At 43.3% G+C, this 19,470-nt stretch overlaps 1 protein-coding gene across 5 annotated transcripts; it reads right to left on the bottom strand.

Moving 5' to 3' along the window:
• Window positions 1-3,335: 3,335 nt before the first annotated feature.
• On the bottom strand, window positions 3,336-17,934 carry LOC135114015 (uncharacterized). Of its 5 annotated transcripts, none has more exons than XM_064029622.1 (9): window positions 17,798-17,934; window positions 15,861-16,065; window positions 15,247-15,375; window positions 9,411-9,593; window positions 8,905-9,043; window positions 8,130-8,260; window positions 7,482-7,565; window positions 6,281-6,394; window positions 3,336-5,166 (listed from the first exon to the last, which is right to left on the bottom strand). In XM_064029622.1, the coding sequence occupies exons 1-9, from the start codon at window positions 17,848-17,850 to the stop codon at window positions 4,630-4,632; spliced, it is 1,575 nt and encodes a 524-aa protein (XP_063885692.1). In that variant the 5' UTR covers window positions 17,851-17,934; the 3' UTR covers window positions 3,336-4,629. The 5 variants fall into 5 exon arrangements, with proteins under 5 accessions (XP_063885692.1, XP_063885693.1, XP_063885695.1 ...); XM_064029623.1 differs by having other exon boundaries at window positions 8,130-8,257; window positions 17,798-17,933; XM_064029625.1 differs by having other exon boundaries at window positions 8,130-8,257; window positions 17,747-17,874.
• Between the last annotated feature and the right edge of the window lie 1,536 nt (window positions 17,935-19,470).

Raw genomic sequence — 19,470 nt, forward strand, 5'->3', positions numbered from 1 at the left:
CAGGTAAGCCCTGAAAAAAGTAGTTACGCACTAAGTGAGGATAACAGGAAAATGTCATGGACACTTCCCGGGCGGGTAAGGAGCATACCCAGGTGGGAGTGGTCGCTCCCTCTCCTGAAGATGGTGGGCGGCACGAGGATGTCACTGGGCACGCATTTGCCTGAAACTTGGAGCCTTTTTTTCCTTGAAGCAGCAACGCAAAGCGGCCTGCACTTGACTTCCCTGCCCACTGGAGCGGATCCCTCCCGGCTCCCGCCCTCCCTTCTTGCGTTACTTACTCTGCTTTTCCTCCTGCCTGACGCACCACAGCCATTCGCGTAAGGGGGAATTCGCACATACATACACACACACACTCTCTCTCTCTCTCTCTCTTCTACCTACCTACGTATCCACCTATTTTTGTGTGTGGTGTGTGTTTATATATATATATATATATATATATATATATATATATATATATATATATATATATATATATATATATATATATATATATATATATATATATATATATATATATATATATATATATATATATATATATATATATATATATATATATATATATATATATAGATTTAGATGTGTGTGTGTGTGTGTGTGTGTGTGTGTGTGTGTGTGTGTGTGTGTGTGTGTGTGTGTGTGTGTGTGTGTGTGTGTGTGTGTTGACTAAAGCGACGAAAATCGAAAATTGTTTAATGAAATCAAGAATGGGCGAGAATTCCCATGATGAAAGAAGCCCAATGAAAAAGGCGGCCCACCATTCAGACTTGCCTGTGCGCGTGGCACAAACCAGGGAGGCCGCGTGGCTCAACTCAGCAAGGTCACTGGCTTCATCTAATCTTCATGGGAGGGTTGGCGGCATGGCTCCTCCTAAGGTCACCTGATACACCCCCTGCTCCTGCTACTCGCCATACCCGTTTTTGCCAGCCTGGCCATCCCGGAACAGAACGCCCTCCACTCTCCACGCTCCCCTCCATTACTTATCCACGTCACTTGGTCGCCGAGCCATTCTTTAATGTTCAAGCGTGTGCAGCGACTCCATGATAAGTATCTTCCCCCGCGTTATCCATTCCAGCGAGGGAAAACGAAACAGCCCCGTTGCTGCCGCGCGCCCTGAGTGATGACGGAGTCTAATGGTCCCTCTCCCATCACTACACTTCGCCTGATGAAGTGAGATCTTGTAGCAGTCTCCCCGTGAACTTACAGCTTCGGTAATGAGTCCTTCGGGTGATCACCGCCTTGCCCGGGGATGATTGCCGGTGGCTGCGACAGATGTGAGGGCGTGAGGAATTTGTGGATCTGTTTTTATTTGTACCGAAGTGGATTGCTTGTTTTGCCTTATCGAGTTTATGTAAGAAGGCAAAAGCTGTATGAAGGACTGGCGCTCGTTAATCATCAAACCTTATGGTGAAGTTCAATCCCATAGAAAAATATATATATAAAACATTCTATTCATCGCGTGTTGTAGGTAATGTCAACACCGTAAGCTTCCAGTCCCCAGAAAAAAAATAAAAAAATAAATAACATCACGATATCCACCGGCCGTCGAGAGGTCCTACCCCACTTTTTTAGATCCGGCTGTCCAGCACGCAGACCATAATAAGCATCTCCCGCATCTCTCCCTTACCCTTGACTTCGATTTAGTAATTATAATATTTTCCGGATAACACCAAGTAGAAGCTATGTCGTGTGTGCGGGCAACTGCTGGGTCCCTAAAGGCTACACTACAGTATTACCACCTTCTATATGCAACTCCTGACCAGCCCCTCCGTTAACACCCTGGGTCACGTCACGCCGTCTGTGCCCCTCACTACTCCCGCCATACAGGATGAAGGCGCAATAAAAGGTTACCGTGTACCTTTTACGCTTTTACAATAGCACCAACCAGTCTGCTCTCTCTCTCTCTCTCTCTCTCTCTCTCTCTCTCTCTCTCTCTCTCTCTCTCTCTCTCTCTCTCTCTCTCTCTCTCTCTCTCTCTCTCTCTCTCTCTCTCTCTCTCTATATATATATATATATATATATATATATAGATAGATAGATAGATAGATAGATAGATAGATAGATAGATAGATAAATGAATAGATAGATAGACAACTACTACTACCACGAGTAATACTACCACTGTGACCAGTACTCTGAAGTCACACAGGACAAGTGGAGGATGTGCCGTCGCGCAGGCCACATCCTTAATGAGGAGGTGAGGAGGCGTGAAGCGGGGCGGGGCGGTGGCTGCCTTGTGCGTTAACCGTGATAAGATTTATTTCATGCTGATCTTTCAAGGACTTTCGTTGTCCTTTGTAGAAATACGCAAATTGCGCAAACACTGGAATGGTGAACCTGTTTTGTAACGTTGACAGCTACGAGAACTTATTATTATTATGTATCATGAAAATGGTTTACAATCTTGAAGAAATCGTATAATTTTCGTAGCCATTTCCATGTTCATATTTTGCGTGCTTTCATGCGTTTTGTTACTTGATGTACCGCGTGTGATATTTCTTACGTATCGTGAAGTGAAGGTGAGAGTAATGATGAGAGGGCAGTCGTGTGTACCCTTTCCGCGCCAAGGTCTGCCCCATCACCTCCTAGGACACGGGCGGCCACATCCCGCCACTCGTGATATAGTAAAGGTCGTGCAGATTCTTCGTGAAGGACGCGACGAGCCTCAGGGCGCTGGGGTCAGGGAGGAGCCGTGCGCCTACACCACCACCCTTGCTTCACCTGAGCACAACAGTTTTCGTAGTCTGTCGGTGCTAAAGGAATATGGAGCTTCTGTGAGTTGCATTAGGAAGCAGTAACCGGTCTCCTGACATCCCGTTGTTGCAGTCCTTGAGAAGTCGCCGCCGCCTCGCCCCTACCACTCTCACTTTCATTAGGGACCGTTTTAATGCTGCCTTCCTTAATGTTAAAAAACCTTGCTGGCAGACTGCAGCACGAACAACCTACCTCTCTAGGTATATTGTTAAGTCTGTAGCTTGCCGTTACTCTTTGTATTCCGTGGGTCACATGTCGTCCACATGTTAATTAGCGATATACTCGTACTGTTTCATGAGGTAGCCCCGGAAGTCATGGAATCCTTTACCTTAATGCCACCAGTCTACTGAATGAGTGCAGCAGGGACACCACAACTTCCCCATAATGGTACCAACGGTGGGTGAGACTAAAACTTTTGGGCTTTCGTGTAGCGTTAGTTTCTTCTGTCTGCTTGGTCTGTGACCCCGCATAGTAACAACTCCGTACCTAACGAGACACAGGACCGTCTGTTCTACTAAAGGAGGCCATTGTTCGCTGGTACAGTAGTCAAACAGATCAAAACACTCAACAGACCGAAGTGCAACTTGTGTAGTTTATTTTTGTATATATTTAATATTAACTGCAACACAGTTACACGCTTATGAAATATTTCTTTAAAAATGTATATTTTCACAATAATCCCATATTGGAAAGGCAGCGATTGTTTCGCAACACAGGCGGGGAAGCGAAACCATTAGCATCATATGGCTGAAAAATAGAAGTTAGCTAAACAAAGTGGGGAAGAAAAGCAACCATTATTGTGATGGTATAAATATACAATGAGTAGGAAATGAATAATTATGAGGTGCTTTAAACCTAAGCCCTATAACTGCAGCTATAAGAAGGCAAGCACAAGCTAGAAAACAAACAAAAAAAGTAACACTTATTAAAGCTTCTGTTCCTTTGTGTTCGAGGTGAGTGGCGGCTACGGCAAGTCGAGGCGAGACTCACCTCAGTCCATGAAACACTGAGCTTTACCACATGGAGCTCCTTACTAAACCTGCATAAGGAACTTCACTGGAAAGCTTACAGTTAATATAAGATATTCAAGCTAAATTCTTTCCCCAGAGACGAGCGTCATCAGAACCTTGCTACTCTTCTCTTATGGATAGGTGTTGATGAAGGCCGGGACTGTGCATGCTGACGTAAATTGTTGGGTGGTTCCTTCACAACTATGGAAAAGGAATAACTTGTTCTAGTGGGGCACATCCCAAGCGAGTTGTTTTCATTTCCGCGCCACGTTTAACATTTCACACTGAAACCAACACACTCTGACTCAGGCGTTAAGTATGGTCCACCTCCCGACGCTGGATGCTGCCGAACCGCAAGAGACAGACGGTGCTCGGAACCGGTTTGGGACGGAAGGGAAGTGAGCGGAGGCATCTTCACCACATACAAAAATGCGACAATTTCATACAACAATCAGTAATGCAATAAAGCTGAAATATATTTGCCAGACAGACGAGACGTGAGCGTTCCACAGTCTCAGATCCAACCATGACCTGGTATGCCGGGGAGAACCCATTTTCTTCCTCTGTGGATTTATGGTCATCTTTTTTTTTTTTTTTTTTTTTTTTGACAAACGCGGTCAGACTATTTGCATCAAAATACGAGTGTCTCTCGCTCCGGCCTTGATAGGAACGCACTTTCGGAGTCGCGGAGTTTCTGCCTGTCTGGAGTGGGGTGCGAATAATGCAAAGCTAAAATACACGTAATTTCGTTCTGCTGCGACACGAAAACGAAACGTAACAGTCTTCTTCTGGACGCAGATACAAACGTGCATCACGTATTGGAATACATCTCAGTGTACACTATTTATATATGTTGTTACACTTAAACTATTGTCGTGACCTTTTTATTGAATTTATTGCCTTTCCTGTAACCCTGACTCTTTGTTTGCTGAGGGGTCAAGATGGTGACACCTTTCTTGTTTTTGGGAGACACTTGTCCCACTTCTTTTCTTGGGAAGGCACTGGCATTATTGATTTTCATGCCTGTACCATTTTTTGTTTCGTCAGCAGCGGCGGCAGTAGTGTCTTCCTCAGTGTCGTGTTCTTCGTCAATGGGTGAGATGGTGTGGTCGCTGTCTATCGCGTCAGAACGGTTGTCCTCACTTCCCAGAGCGCTGTCTTTTGCTGGAGAACCGTCCAAATCCTCGTCGTCTTCTTTCAGGGCTCGCGCCTGGAGACTCTCCGGGACTACCAGTGGGTGAGATGGCGTTGGCTCGGATGACTGCTGGAGAGCCGTGGGGCTTAGAGACAGCTGGCTGTTGTTGGTGCAAGCTAGATTTTGAGCCCTTCGGCGAAGACTCTCTGAGCGCATCGATCGAGTTCTGCGGCTCTTCTTTCCTTTCGCTAGACGAAGCAAAAACTGTAAAGACGACAAAAGTACGCAGTGTTAAATCAACAAATAGCATTGCAGCAATATCTGAAAGCAAAACTATGAGAGAGAATAAATCTTTTTTACTTCTTAAAATACAATAGTTTTTTATTACTTTTATCTGTTCATTTTCTTTTTTCCCGGCGTAGTGACACAGTCGCCATGCTCATGGAGCTTGTACGCTCTTTTCTATATTTCTGCACACCAGCCTTTGATTGGAAGCCATTTGTGCATTGTTTGTGTGCTTGGTGATTTTGTTTTTTTGCCATTTTGTGGTGGTTGTATGTACAGATTCATTGGATGCAGAGTATTTCCTTAATCTATCTTAAAAAAAAAAGGAAGAAACGCCCAAGCTCTGTCAAGACTGTCTACAGGAGAGAGTCTACGGCTCTATAATGAAAGATGATGTAACGATAGTTGATAATGTCCCAAACAGGCCGTCCCATTTAGATGGTCGTAGGCCTCTTGAAGGCTGATGACACGGTAAACATGGGTGGAAGCCGCCCTCGTCTTAGACAATGGCTAAGATGAGTACTGGAAGATTGGTGCTGAAAATTTGGTGATGATGATGATGATGATGATTACTATGTACATTCAAAGCTGCTTTACTTCGCACATGGATGACCTGTGGAGGAATGGAAAAAAAAGTAGGCAACAGGCCACCCATTTCCAGCGGATCTTTGTGAGGAAAGAAGAAAAGTTACCTCGTGAAAATTCCTACAAGGGGCAAGAAAAAAAAAAAAAGTGACTGTGACTGTGACTACGTGATCTACTTATTCACTAAACCAAGAACAGCCAGACACGCTAAAGGTGGTTAGTGTGAATACAAAATTTATCAATCTAGTCAACCCAGAATAACCAGGTAGGTAAAAAAAATGGTTAGCGTGACTACATGAGCTGTGCATTCACTAAACAAAGGCCAACCCGGTGAGGCGTCCATGAGTGGGGTGGAGAGAGACAGCTTACGTTTACTTTCAACAGAAGACAGATCAAATTAACTGATAATGTGAAACATCATGTTCTCACTGTATGATAGATAAATCTCATCCACCCTTCTCTACAATGGATAACTCCCGAGCAGCTGAGTGTGAAGAGGATTACTGACAGCGAGGCAGACGACGCAGAGAGCCTGTGCGAGAGACAGCATCTTGGCGATTGGTGGTCTGGTTGTGTTCCATTCCTCCTGCAGGGGCTTCATCATCTCCTGAATCTCGTACTCCTGCAAAATACAGCGAGACTCACGTTGGTGTTGTTGTGGATAGCTGAGCGAGTGATCAACATGCTGACAAAACCATTATTTTTCGAAACTATTTTTTTTTCTTAAGATTTCAAAAATTTTAGAATTAATCCAAGTTCATTACAAACTCGCTTCGTTCAGAGACAGCTTTGGTAAAATTCTAATCAAAATCTGTCTAGAACTTACAGAGAAGCAAACTAGAGAGAGAGAGAGAGAGAGAGAGAGAGAGAGAGAGAGAGAGAGAGAGAGAGAGAGAGAGAGAGAGAGAGAGAAACATTCATCAAAACCCTCCTCCCGGAAAATAAATAAATAGATAAATAAAATTGAGTATAAACACAGCCCTGTTGAACATGTCAATTTTTTCCCCTCGCTGAGAAGCAAATTCCAGCTAACCGTGACACAAATCAGCTTCAAGTGTCCAGTGCGTGGGGATGAGTTGCCTCCGGGGATTCCGAGGCTTACTAAGAGGCAGAGTGTACGATCTTAAGAGTTACATTAACCAAATACCGTCTGTGCTGAATCATGAATACGGCAATGATGTGGCTTTTCTTGAATCTGGATGGGATGTTACAAGACTGCCTGACCCATCTATTTGTTTTTATAAGAGTTACTAATGTTTGGTCACATCGTTACTATTACTGTTTATTTATTTATTTATTTATTTATTGGTTATATATGGTGCTTAAACATAATTCTAGATGATTGTCAGAGTATTCATAAAATTTTCATATAGTTTCCTGGAAATGTTTTCGATAATGTTTATGGTTTTCGTTCGTACTTTTCCAGTTCTATAATTACAGGATACTACTAATGATTTAAACTTGCTTTCCCTCATGTTGACAATGAAAATTCAAAGTGCAGGCTTGCGACACCTTAGCACAGCATGAAGCATCAACACTTCCACTACGCTGCACACATTAACACTTCAATTATTCCCTGCTCACTCACTCATCACCACGTACGTCAATGGCTGCTACATTTCTTCCCCCTTGCTTGTTGCGCCATACTTACACTATACTACACTCATCCTCAACTTTGGCTACATTCACATCTGCTGCACTCAACTCACCCTTGCCCACTTTTGATAGGAGACCTGGAAAGAGTCTGCGTAAGGTCGCATTCGAGGCTCCACCATTTGCTTGGCGTACGTGACCTGCAGGAAGGAGGAGGAGGGAGAGCAAGGACAGAGAAGAGTTAGAGTCAAGTCATATTAGGAAAAGCTGCGAATATAACACCGCAATACCAGAGGGACATGATCCCCTCACACACACACACGCACACACACACACACACACACACACACACACACACTTGGCTAGATCATAAATGTAGTTCAAAAGGAAGGCAATATATATTTTTTTTTATCAGCACAGCTCTTGGAAATTAAAAAAAGAAAAAAAAAACAATAGCTTAATTTTCATAGAAGATTGCAAAAATACAATATAACACGTATATGCAAACTCGTGCAGATTTTTTTCCAAAGATATATATAAAAAAAGAAAAACTTGTGTCATGCAAAACTAGAACAAAGTTTAGCACACAAGCCTTTAAACTCGCATGCAGACAGACAGACAGACGCACAGAACACATCGAGAACCAGCACCCACTCGCGAGGACGGACAACTCATCTACACTAATTCCTCAGGTTCATTCTGTTATTAATATGAAGACGACTAAGAGAAATACTGTGAACTACTTCTAAGGAAAAGAAACTTACGATGCCATAAGAGAATCTGATAGAATTTTTCCTCATAACACGAAGCTCTTTCTTAACCCGGTGATACATGGCCTGCCTGAACTTGCCCTCTGCCATGGCGGTGGTGCACTGGCGGCCGTAAGACACGCCTGCTTGAGAAGGAAGAAAGCAAAACTGCAAAAAAAGAATTTGAAAGCCGGAAGCGAGTGGGAGGAGTGTGCATGGGGCGGGAGGGGGTGGAGGTCTGCAGCAGGAGGCAGGGATACACTTGACTCCCGAGGGACAGTCATCATTCTGTGAAGTTTATAAGTTTAACCAATGCTCCAGCTGCTTAATTCATCCATCCCTCCTCACCCTCCACACTTCCTTCCTCCACGGAGATCAGCCCTCAGCCTGGGAAAGGCGCCGCGGAACAGGCCATGCCTTGGTCACACATGTCCCAGCAATATTTTAAAAGAATGGAACATAAGTGAGCATTAGAGAGGCAATGCTTGGGAGGATAGTACTCACAGCACGTATCAAGGAAAATCAAAGACACACATTCACGACCAAGACCAGTTAGTGATATGTCACTGTTGTGAAATATTTGTCAGAAAAAAAAAGCTTCACTAATCTGCACAAAGCTGATGATGAAGGAAAATGTTGAGAGAGAGAGAGAGAGAGAGAGAGAGAGAGAGAGAGAGAGAGAGAGAGAGAGAGAGAGAGAGAGAGAGAGAGAGAGAGAGAGAGAGAGAGAGAGAGAGAGATAGCGCTGCTGGGAATGGTGGCGAGGCCATGTCAACCTCGCGAGGCTCACCCCCAGGGCCGGTCCTCAGCAGGCGGCGGGAGTCCGTGGAGGCGTCGGACAAATAGTCCTCTCCGAACTCAGTGTCGTCATCCTCAATGAAGTCACTCTCCTGCTCGTCCCTCCGCCGTGCCCGAGTAGCGGCCTCCCACTGCGTCATCGAGCAAAAACATTTAATACAGTTCCCTCCTTGAACACTTTTCATTCACATTTATCATTGTTATTATTATTATTATTATTATTATTACTATTATTATTATTATTGTCATTCTTATTATTATTATCATCATCAGCATCCTCACCATCATAAATATTGCAGTGGCGATTATAACTTTCAACACAATAAACATCAATATACCAGTCAATGAAAAAAAAGGATGGTTGCATTTGTACAACCTTTAAAACTAATTTCATACAACACGGAAGAGCGCATATCAACACAACGCTGGCCAGTGCCTCTACATTCCATTCCCTGAGCATGGAGAGTGAATGCAGTGTGAGTGCAACAGGTGCAGTACCTCGGTAGCTGGCACGATCCGCCTGTACAGAGTGGCGACGGGCTTCAGCAGGTAGGTGAGGGCGGCGATGATTACATCCTGGACTCGCAAGAGGAAGGAGTCGATCTTGGTGAGGTAGTAGTCGAGGAATGTTAAGATGCTCTCCCGCAGCCACATGAGTCGCACGCCACTCGCATCCCACCACTGCAAGGGGAGGAGAGGGCCACGCTTTAGTATTAATTAACAACAGAACAGTGAAATGCTGGCTGGACGAATATAAAAGATGGAAACATAATTTTATGGTGTCAAGTCTCTGAGAGTCAAGGGGAGGGAGCGGGCGAAGTAAATGCCAAGACCAGCTTAAGGTTCATAGAATAACACTAATCTTGTAAGTACATCTCACTGGTGACCCAAGAAGTAAAAGAACATAATCCTTAACCATGATTGGCAGTTCAGCGTTGTTTCCTTACATCTCCTTGGCCTCAGAGTGTACTGCGGGCAACGCATCCTCACACGGCAGCAGAGGTGATATAAGAAATCACTGTTTACTTTCACAAGGTTTCAATAGCTTCAGAGTAGAAGTATTGTTTATATTCGTAGTACTAAAGTTTTATAGCTCCTGCGGTATCAGTTAGGAGTTACGAGAAGGGAGTATGTAGGAAGTTGGAGATGAGAGAAAGGAGGTTTGAATTATGCAGTAGGATTTGTTATAAGCAAGACCAACCCACTGACAGAATGCAGTTTTCGAATTATTGTAAAAGGAAAGCTTGGTCTGGATTTGCGGCACATCAGTAATCACATGTAAAATTCCATTACGTTCTGAGCATTACTTTCAGCAGGAGAAGTCTGACTTAGCTATGACCTACATAGGCAATGTTATAGTTGTATGAAGTAAACATATACGAGTAGCAGTAAATTTGAGCATCAGTCCAAAACGTGCCTAGGACTGTGGTCGGAGGCTGTCCGTGATGCCTCATGTTTCACTTTCAACTATTTTTTCTCTCTTTTCTTCGTGTCAGCCAAACATATCCACTTTTTTTCTCTTTCCTAAGGTCTGCAGTTTGGAATATCAGATGTCAAAGCATGATGAAATGTTTTCTCCGCCAGCATTCCTCAACGTACACCTGTAGGGCCTCATTTCTTATACTATACATCAATACGCAACACGGAGGGAAACCAAAGAGCAACATTTTAACAGCCGATGTGTTGGTCATGTTTATAATCCTACGCCTTGAGCTGTGCTTCGCCTCCCCTTGCCTCTGAACACAACCCTTGCCGCACCTCCTTTGGTTTCATCCACGATAAGTAAGCAAAGTGACGGTCAGCTGCCGCTCTAAAAAGTGCAGATCACCATATTACTAACCACGCTCAGTGTGTGTACACTCGTGAATATTTAAATGATGTGGCACTGAATTCACTCTACTTATTCATTTATTTATTTATTTATTTATTTCTTGCGCTAGAATCATTGATCTGATCACGAAACATGAAAAAAATTTCTGAAAGAAGACGAGAACAACAACAACAACAACAACAAAAACAATAAAAGAAGAAGCTGGTTAGCGCGCGATAAAGAAATGCACTCACAACCAACAGTAACAGCAGCAGAAGGAACAGATCGCTGGTTCTATGTCAGTTGCGTCACCGGTGTGCCTTAAGCAACAGAAAGACCCGACAGTCACGCCTCTATTTGCGAGGGTAAGTGACAGGTGAAGTGGTGTACGGTAGGTGACATTCTGGCCTTCGCTCTGACCAGCTATACTGCCACACCCGACACAGCGACGCCCCCGCCCCCCAGACACACACACACACACACACACACACAAACGGTCCAGCCAGCCAACGGCATTCCAGTGATGCAGGCAAGTAGTCACTGCTGGAGCTTTGCCTCGTGTACAGTACTTCTGACATACTTTCAAGGCTCGTTATAATTATGCAGTTTGGTGACTCAAGTTTATTGTTTTTGTTTCCATGCGGATCAATATTGTTTGCCTAAAAAATTGTCATCATTTAATCTTTCCTCGTAACTTGTACACATATCATAAGTTTTAGACACGCTTTGCCTAGTATGTGGCTTGGCTTGGGTCATGGCTTTGATCCCCGAATGGGTCACTATCGTTGCCAACGACGGTTGTCACTACTCAACCTTCGCCTCGTGCTTTTTAGGCACGTTATAGTTAGGTGGCGTGGCGACCTTTAATCCACTGGTTTTGTTTTCATTGTGTTCAATATTGTCTTCCTGAATAAAGCTAGAATTAAAGGAAGGAGAGAGAGAGAGAGAGAGAGAGAGAGAGAGAGAGAGAGAGAGAGAGAGAGAGAGAGAGAGAGAGAGAGAGAGAGAGAGAGAGAGAGATAAGCCAGGAAAAGAGGAATATCATCTTTCATTATGTACATGGGAATGTGTTACACTAACATTATAATACATAATTACATATTTCCTTTACGACACAGCGCCGTCATTCTCTGAGGAAGAACTAATAGAAGAAAAAGTAAATTCTACATCTTATAACGAAAAAGGCTGAAAATTACATTCATTATTCAAATTACTAATGTTGACGTCTTTGAAAGGCGAGTAGTACCTAGAAGAAGAAAAAAAAATACATATATATATATATATATATATATATATATATATATATATATATATATATATATATATATATATATATATATATATATATATATATATATATATATATATATATATATATATATATATATATATATATATATATATATATATATATATATATATATATATATATATATATATATATATTGCAGTAGACATTACTCATTCGGCAACAAACACGTTATCGTCTTCACACATTTCCTGGTGTCATTGCCAAACTGTCTGCTTGAACTTGGATTATCTTGACGGCCGTATGAGCTGCCGAGTCTCTGAGGTCAACACTGTTTGAGGACAAATAACAGAATAACTCAGTTCTAAAGAGTGGACGAATACCCGTGCGTAGGGAGGTTGCAATATACGAGTATATACCGGTGCCCATAAATCTAATAAGCAAGGCATGCACACAAAAAGGCATTGCTTAACGAGTACTGGTAAGTATGAGCAGTGCCACCAGGGAGGCGAGGCCCTTGAGAGCAGCTGGTGACGTAACAAAACACACCAACTTCTCCAGGAGACTTTACAACTCTCACTTTCGAGACTGGGAGTTGTAGGTCACCTTGTACACCAAAATGACCTTCGTTTAAGGACTCCTCCTTTAGCTGCTTCTTTTTTTTATGGACGAATAACCATCGATTTTTCCTATATATATTTTACAGCCCTTGGCATGTCTCCGTATTTGTCACCCCGCCCCACAAAAAAAAAAAAAAAGGCATCCACCCACCGTGACCTCAGCCTCGTAAAACACACGCCCATGTTCGACACGCACCTATCGGCACAACGACTAAATAACGTAATAACAGTTGCCATGGGTGGACAACACCTTCCGTACCCTGCTCCCCTGCGGGCATCTTCGTACCCAGGCGGTGCATTATTAGGAGTAGGTGGTGTCCTGCTCCGTCTCCTCGTATGGACCCCTTCCCGACCTCGCTGCTAAAGGTCACTTGATGAACGAAAAACCCACACAATAGTAGAGATAAGTCTTCAAAATCCTCAGCTGTACCCATAGTAACACTGGAGCAGCACACAACAGGAAATAAAGAGGTGATAATTATTGGAATGCCAGTAATGTTCAGCGCCATGGGGACACACCACGCCGACACGACAAGGACGGCACAACTTCAGTAGTTGTGTGTATAAGAGAGAGAGAGAGAGAGAGAGAGAGAGAGAGAGGGGGGGGGGGAGGGTGTGACGTAGTGAGCGCTGAGAGGAAAGGAAGAGAGAAAAAAAGAAGGGAAGGCTCGCTCACGCATACTGCTGGGCTCTCGTGTTCCGCGTTGAGCACGGCGGGCGCCTGACACAGTTTACCTCGGAAAATTGGGCCAAACCTTGACGTATGGCGGGAAGCTTCTTGTTCCTACATCGGACTGGCCTGTAGAGAGTGAGTTTTTATTTATCTGCTTCTCTTTAACAGACTCCTTTTTAAGAAAGAGATGTTTTTGTTACACGGTGATCTCCCGCGAACGATAAAGTATCGTAAAAAGGTAAGAAATTTTTGTCAGTCTCTTGCCTTTCCGCTCTACTTCATTAATGTTGTTGCTGGGTGGACACTCGTTTCCCGTGCATCGAGTGTCCCATGGAGCATTAAGGCAGCGTTGCGCCTTCCACGGGAGGATCAGATTACAAATCAACGCGAAGAAAGAACGTCCACGCAAAGCAATGACACAGCGCCATCGAACGTTGATATGTGGCGATGCTCTTTTTCCTTCTTTCCTTCCTTATTTGTACAGTTACTGATTACTTGTGAAATGAGAATGTCCAAGAGTTATATTCATAATTTAAACATGAACTTCGCTTGAACTTATATTATTCTGCAAAAGAGGAAATAGAGAAATTTTAAAGAGAAACGAATCAGTTTGCTTTACAAGATGTCTTAATTTACCTTAAAAAGTTGAAACAGTAGAAAAAAGAAAGAAGGAACAAAGTAATGTATTACATTCCCGAGTTTAACAGTTTAAGCAGGAAGGAGTGAAGCTACTGCCTAACTGTAAACAGAATAGAAATAAGAATAAGCGTTGAGACTCTTATAACGGGACTGGCAAAGGACAGAGGGTATGGGGTTCAGAACAGTTACCAAGAAAATAGCGCCAGAAATAGCAAGAGGAGCAAGACCACGATTGACTGTGAGATCGAAAACAACAACACGAAAGATGCGAGTCAAACACTATAGCTATTAGTTTCACCTTGATCCCCCCAAACCTGTCATGTTAATAAAGTGCTCTCTCTCCCTGCCACATGAAAGGCAAATTCCTGTTCTCTTAACAATAAAACAGTAAAAGTGATGAAAGAGGGATCTGGGTATGTAGAAAGTGTGGTGTAACAAGGCCACTGCTCCAAGTACTGGTGACCAGAAACCATGCTGAAAATGGCGGCGGCAGACACCAACATTTTGGCGGACTATGAGAGACTGGTGAGAGTTAAAGAAGGAAAGATGATTGAGTGACCAACCGTTGACTCCATGATGCTTAGAAGTGCTATGTGAGTCTCATCCACCATGTGTGGACGACCACAGCCACTGCATGCAATACGCTTCTGGTATGAATAAGAAATTGATGTAGAACACATAGATAATTAAGTTTTTAGGAAGTTAAATTACAAAAAAGCAGAAATATGAAATATTAATTTCGCTAGTGACGGTAGACCAAGAGTGTCAGGGAGGGATTGGTTGCGTGTTACTTAATATACAGCGCACACCGGTCTTCAGAGGCTCTGAAAAACAAAGGGTTCTCATCCAGTATAAAATTATAAAAAAATAAAAAATAAAAAAAAACACGTTAGGTGTTATACGGTATCTCCTAGCGAGTAATTCGTTCTAGTTGCTGGAAGGATGTTTTGACTATTGCTCAGAAATATAATGTAGGATCAAGGATTCCTTCTCGAAGACTTCTTGTACGGAAAAAGAATAAAGTGTGAGGCGCACACTGGAGGGATCGGAACGCTGTGATGTTTACTGGTACGACAACACCGGACAAAAGTAATGTGTTCAAGATCGAAATAAGTTAGATCTGAAAAGGATATATGAAATAATTGGTCCTCAAAAACAGTGGCAGATGACTCGACTATACTAAAAGATCAGGTTGTTGGTGCAGTCAGTGTGGAGATTTAGAAGATTAGGCATATTTAGGGATAAGGATGATAAGTGGGCAAAGATATGAGTGTTTTATGTAGGCATAAAGGCATGTTGCATTCTTGCAGCTTCTGTTACGTTCTTATTTTCTTGTTACTCACCCACTCTATCTTCTGCTGCGCCAGATCCAGGACGGCGACCACTCTGCTGTCGGCGCCCTCTAGAAGTGCAAGGAGCGCCTCCGGCCACGGCAGGCTGTGCAGGAACGTCCACCACCACACCACCACTGCCTGATGCAGAGAGACAGCAGTGGGGCGTTAGGGGGACCTGAAGTCTTACATGTATGACTATGAGGGAGCATCACGGTTAATTGTGACATCCATGTTGTGCGTTGGCAGGTCCTTTCTAGTGTCACAGAGTGCTAGCCTGTCTTGGCTGTCCCTGATGCGTCACCTGCCACCCGTGGCTTATGTGACCTACGTCCCCTGCCCATTGTGGTATCGTGAGCATAATTACGGGGAGGGTTGCGATAACGTAAAAATACCAAAACCATTACATCACAAAATATGGCTTGGGAACACTTCAGTATTTTTTTTTTAGTTTAATGTTCAATTGATATTCAATCTCAGTGTCATTACACCTTATACACTACTACATACGTGAATCTCGTTTATCTAATCATTTATTTATTTATTTTTTTATTAACCACTTAAATCACTGTTCCCACACACACACAATCAACATTTACAGTCCATGAAGAGGATCACACACTCACCTCATACATGACGAGGAACCAGCCGAGGATGGCTGTCCGTCTGAGGGTCTGATAGCGTGGCTTGAGGCCATCATACACACGCTTCACTACTGCCTGCGACACCACCCACTTCACGGCCTGCAGCTCAGCCACAGCGAGTCTTTTGGTTCTCATGGTTTGCTGTTGTGTCCTCGTCTCAGTCTCACTCATCCCTCGAGTGTCGTTCCTGAAATTGTCACGAGTCAACAGTTTGACCTGGCGCTATCTTAATTGACGGCTGATAGTTTCTCGAGGAGTCACGACGCAACAGCGAATAATTGTTTTTACTGTCGGCAATGAGAGCTGTGTGTCTACGTGACTGTTTCACATAGCAACACACAGAATCAAGCACAGGCAGCCTATCACTATCGAGCCCAGTCAAGATACACGCAAGCTTATCTCATTTATCAGGAAGCTTTGTGACTGTGGGCTGGTCTGCTTCCTTCAGGCTTGTTATTTACTCTTCCCTTTCATTCATCCTCTACTCTGTTTTCATATTTGCGTACGTAAGCATAATAGAAAGTGAAATTAGGTAAGAGTATTATATTTATGTAGTAAATGTTACAGAACTAATATTTTCAATATGAAGAGCAAAGCGAGTGCAGCAGCGAGCATTTTATTTCTTTTCCGACATTTCGGCATAGACCATGCCATTATGAAGGATCTGATGTTCATCATGAAGATCCGGCTTTCCGCCAACAATTCTGTCTCAGAACTAAGATTTGGTGTAATGGAAATGTTTGCTGCACAGATGAGTCTTGCGACCACGTGATGTCTCGTGCCTTTCCTTGGACGTCGGTGAGTGGAGGAAAAAAAAAAAAATCTCTCTCTCTCTCTCTCTTTTAGCGGTTTTGACTAGATAACACTGACTGGGTAAGAGAACAGTATGAGCTGTAAAACTATTCCTGATAAAATATGCAAATAAACAGCGTTCACAAAAAGAATCTTTAGGATAGTTTTCTCAAAACTAAATTTCCAATTAGGATTCTTCCTTCCACATGCCGGCGAAGCTTGGACTCGATACGATGTCACAGGCAAATTAAATTTTCTAATCAGCTTTTAATGGCCACTTGTGACTTGTGACATGTGACCTGTGTTCGGCTCTGTGTTGAAGGCTCGAAGTTTAGGCGAGCACGTTGCCTCGTTCTCACGTCCCCTGCAATTCAAAACTGATAAAGGAAGACAAATGAAGACTTCCAGCACATCATAAAAGAGGCCCATCACTATGCTGTTACAGGGATGGAGGGAGAGTTACCATTTCCAAAGTCAACTTGGTACTTATGAGACGAGATGCTCTTCACTAGAGGCAGTCTGAAGTCGCCGACAAGAAGTGTTCATGGAAGGATTGTTTAAGAATGACGTAACTCTCGTAAGTATACATTAATTTCTCCGGCTGGATTACCGCGTACAATTTACTGCACACTCATCAGTGCCACACAGACTAGTATGTAATAGTCATCACTGGAGAATATCCATAATATATGTCAGAACTCTACAATCTGCGAAGATTTACGTTATTGTCTTCAAATTTTAGTATAGAATAGGTAATTACAAAGATGTAAAAACTCAGCACGAATTACTTGCATAATCCCATCATAAAAAAAAAAGAAATCAGACAGGCTGCCTCGGTGTCTGCGTTGCAGAGGTGGCACGTTAACCTCAATTAAGCGCTTGTAGGTCTAACGAAAACTGCCGTGTGAGTGAAAGCAAATCACTAAATCCTAATTTCGCTTATAATGACACAACCATTACCGTGTCCTTAATTGGGAATGATACTTCCAGACTGGCTGGAAGTTATGGCTTCACGAACACTGAAACACACAACAGTTTTTTTGGGCGGGTGGAAGTGCAGTATTCTGTCTCCTTACTTATATCAGCTCTCAAGAGATAAGCGAAACACCAAGGCGAAGCGGTGCTACCTGCTGCCGTAGCCGGGAGACACTGACGGCTGCGGAGTGCGAGGTGACTTCATGTTGTCGACGCGGAGGTGGACTTCGCACTCTCAGGCAAACGCCGACACTCACTCACAGGAAAGCTTATTCACGTATGCCATTGCTGTACCAGAGGTCGCTCGCTGACTCAACTCCTCGAGGTTAAAGGGATGATGAAATGTAAAAAAAAAAAAAAAGGGAAGGGGAGGAAGGATGAAAATGATGTTAGACTTTCCGGAATGTATGGCTGGGAATGTCTCTGCTCTGCTTTCTCTATGGATTTACCTCTAACTTTCTTGAGGGGATGGGGGTTTTAGTTCACGTAAATAACGAACCATTATATATTTAGCTTGAATTCTCTCTCTCTCTCTCTCTCTCTCTCTCTCTCTCTGGTGAAGAAAGTTCTGCGAAGACAGCAAAGGACGCGGCGCAGTCCAACACTTAATTTTGTGTAGGTCGTTTATTACTCTTCTCGCAGGCGGTCCTCGTCGCATTCTTCAATAAAGTATTGCGGCAAGTAATACTAAACGCTTCGCTCTTAAAAGTCCTCCCAGGGACTAACTGCTCCTGAAGGACGGTCTTTCTATTTCCGAAGACGAGCATGTTATCCTCCAACATTTGAGAAGTCACATGGCGACAGGTCACTAGATAGAAGCAGAGCCAACCAGCGCCTCCCAATAGAGATTAATCGATAGAGGTAAAGATGGAGGATTCTTTTTTTTTTTTTTTATTTATAAACGAGCTGAGAAAATCACAATATATGAATCCGGAAAAGTTTAAAGTTCAAGTAGATATGAAACGCACCCACCCACCCACCCGCACACTCCAGGCAGTGATATTCGAATCTCAGACTCTCGTGTTCTACTTTCCACTGTGAACAGATGACCCGCAATGATATACAAGAACATGTTGACATCCTCATTCCTCTTTTCCTTTCGCAATAAAAAAAAGGAAAATAAGATAAAAGAAAAGGTAAAGAAGCCGAGAATAAAAGGTATTCATTACTTCAGCAAAACAGTATATGGGAATGCTCTCGTCTCGATGCACTTTAATCATCTTAAGAGCATGCGTACCCGTCGAATGTGCATGTGTACGTGCGTTTTTTTTTCTAGTGTGAGATGAGTTCTGTGCATGTGTGTGTGTGTGTGTGTGTGTGTGTGTGTGTGTGTGTGTGTGTGTGTGACGCATACTCAGCAACGCCAGTGGTTCATGTTCGTTGCAGAAGAGGCTTTGACTGCAATGACTCGCCTAAAATTGTTGTGAAGGAATGCTGAATATTAACATTCATCATAAATCTTGAAATTTTCGTCAGTAATTTGTAGGATTAACAAGTTTTATGCATACCGGCCCAGTTTTCTAGAAGATCACTGAGTGGCAGCTTAACGCTCCACACACGCTTGTAGTCAGTAAGCTGGCGGACAACATGGAAATGGAAGTTACCTAAGACTGGCATCTGGTGAACTAAGTGAAGCTGACAGCCGCACGCTAAGCTGTGGTGAGCTGCGGTGATAATTTTGGTCTCGGCCTTAAGTTCTTCGATGGCAGGCACCACATGCGACTGTACTCGGTGGGCAAAGTGAAACAATCAATAATTCAACGAACTAGTAAATGAGGGTGAGCGGAATGGTAGACTCGTTGTCGTCTATTCTAGTCCAGAGATA

Source organism: Scylla paramamosain, chromosome 27, assembly GCF_035594125.1.
Source record: "Scylla paramamosain isolate STU-SP2022 chromosome 27, ASM3559412v1, whole genome shotgun sequence".
Classification (NCBI taxonomy): Eukaryota; Metazoa; Arthropoda; class Malacostraca; order Decapoda; family Portunidae; genus Scylla; species Scylla paramamosain.

Bases quoted from the DNA above. Each gene is read 5' to 3' on its own strand.
- LOC135114015 (XM_064029622.1), bottom strand. From the start codon at position 17,850: ATGAAGTCACCTCGCACTCCGCAGCCGTCAGTGTCTCCCGGCTACGGC. The intron at 9,594-15,246 runs GTGAGTAACAAG...CTCCCCTTGCAG, and splicing joins CGCAGCAGAAGATAGAGTGG to TGGTGGGATGCGAGTGGCGT. The intron at 6,395-7,481 runs GTGAGTTGAGTG...TGTATTTTGCAG, and splicing joins CCTATCAAAAGTGGGCAAGG to GAGTACGAGATTCAGGAGAT.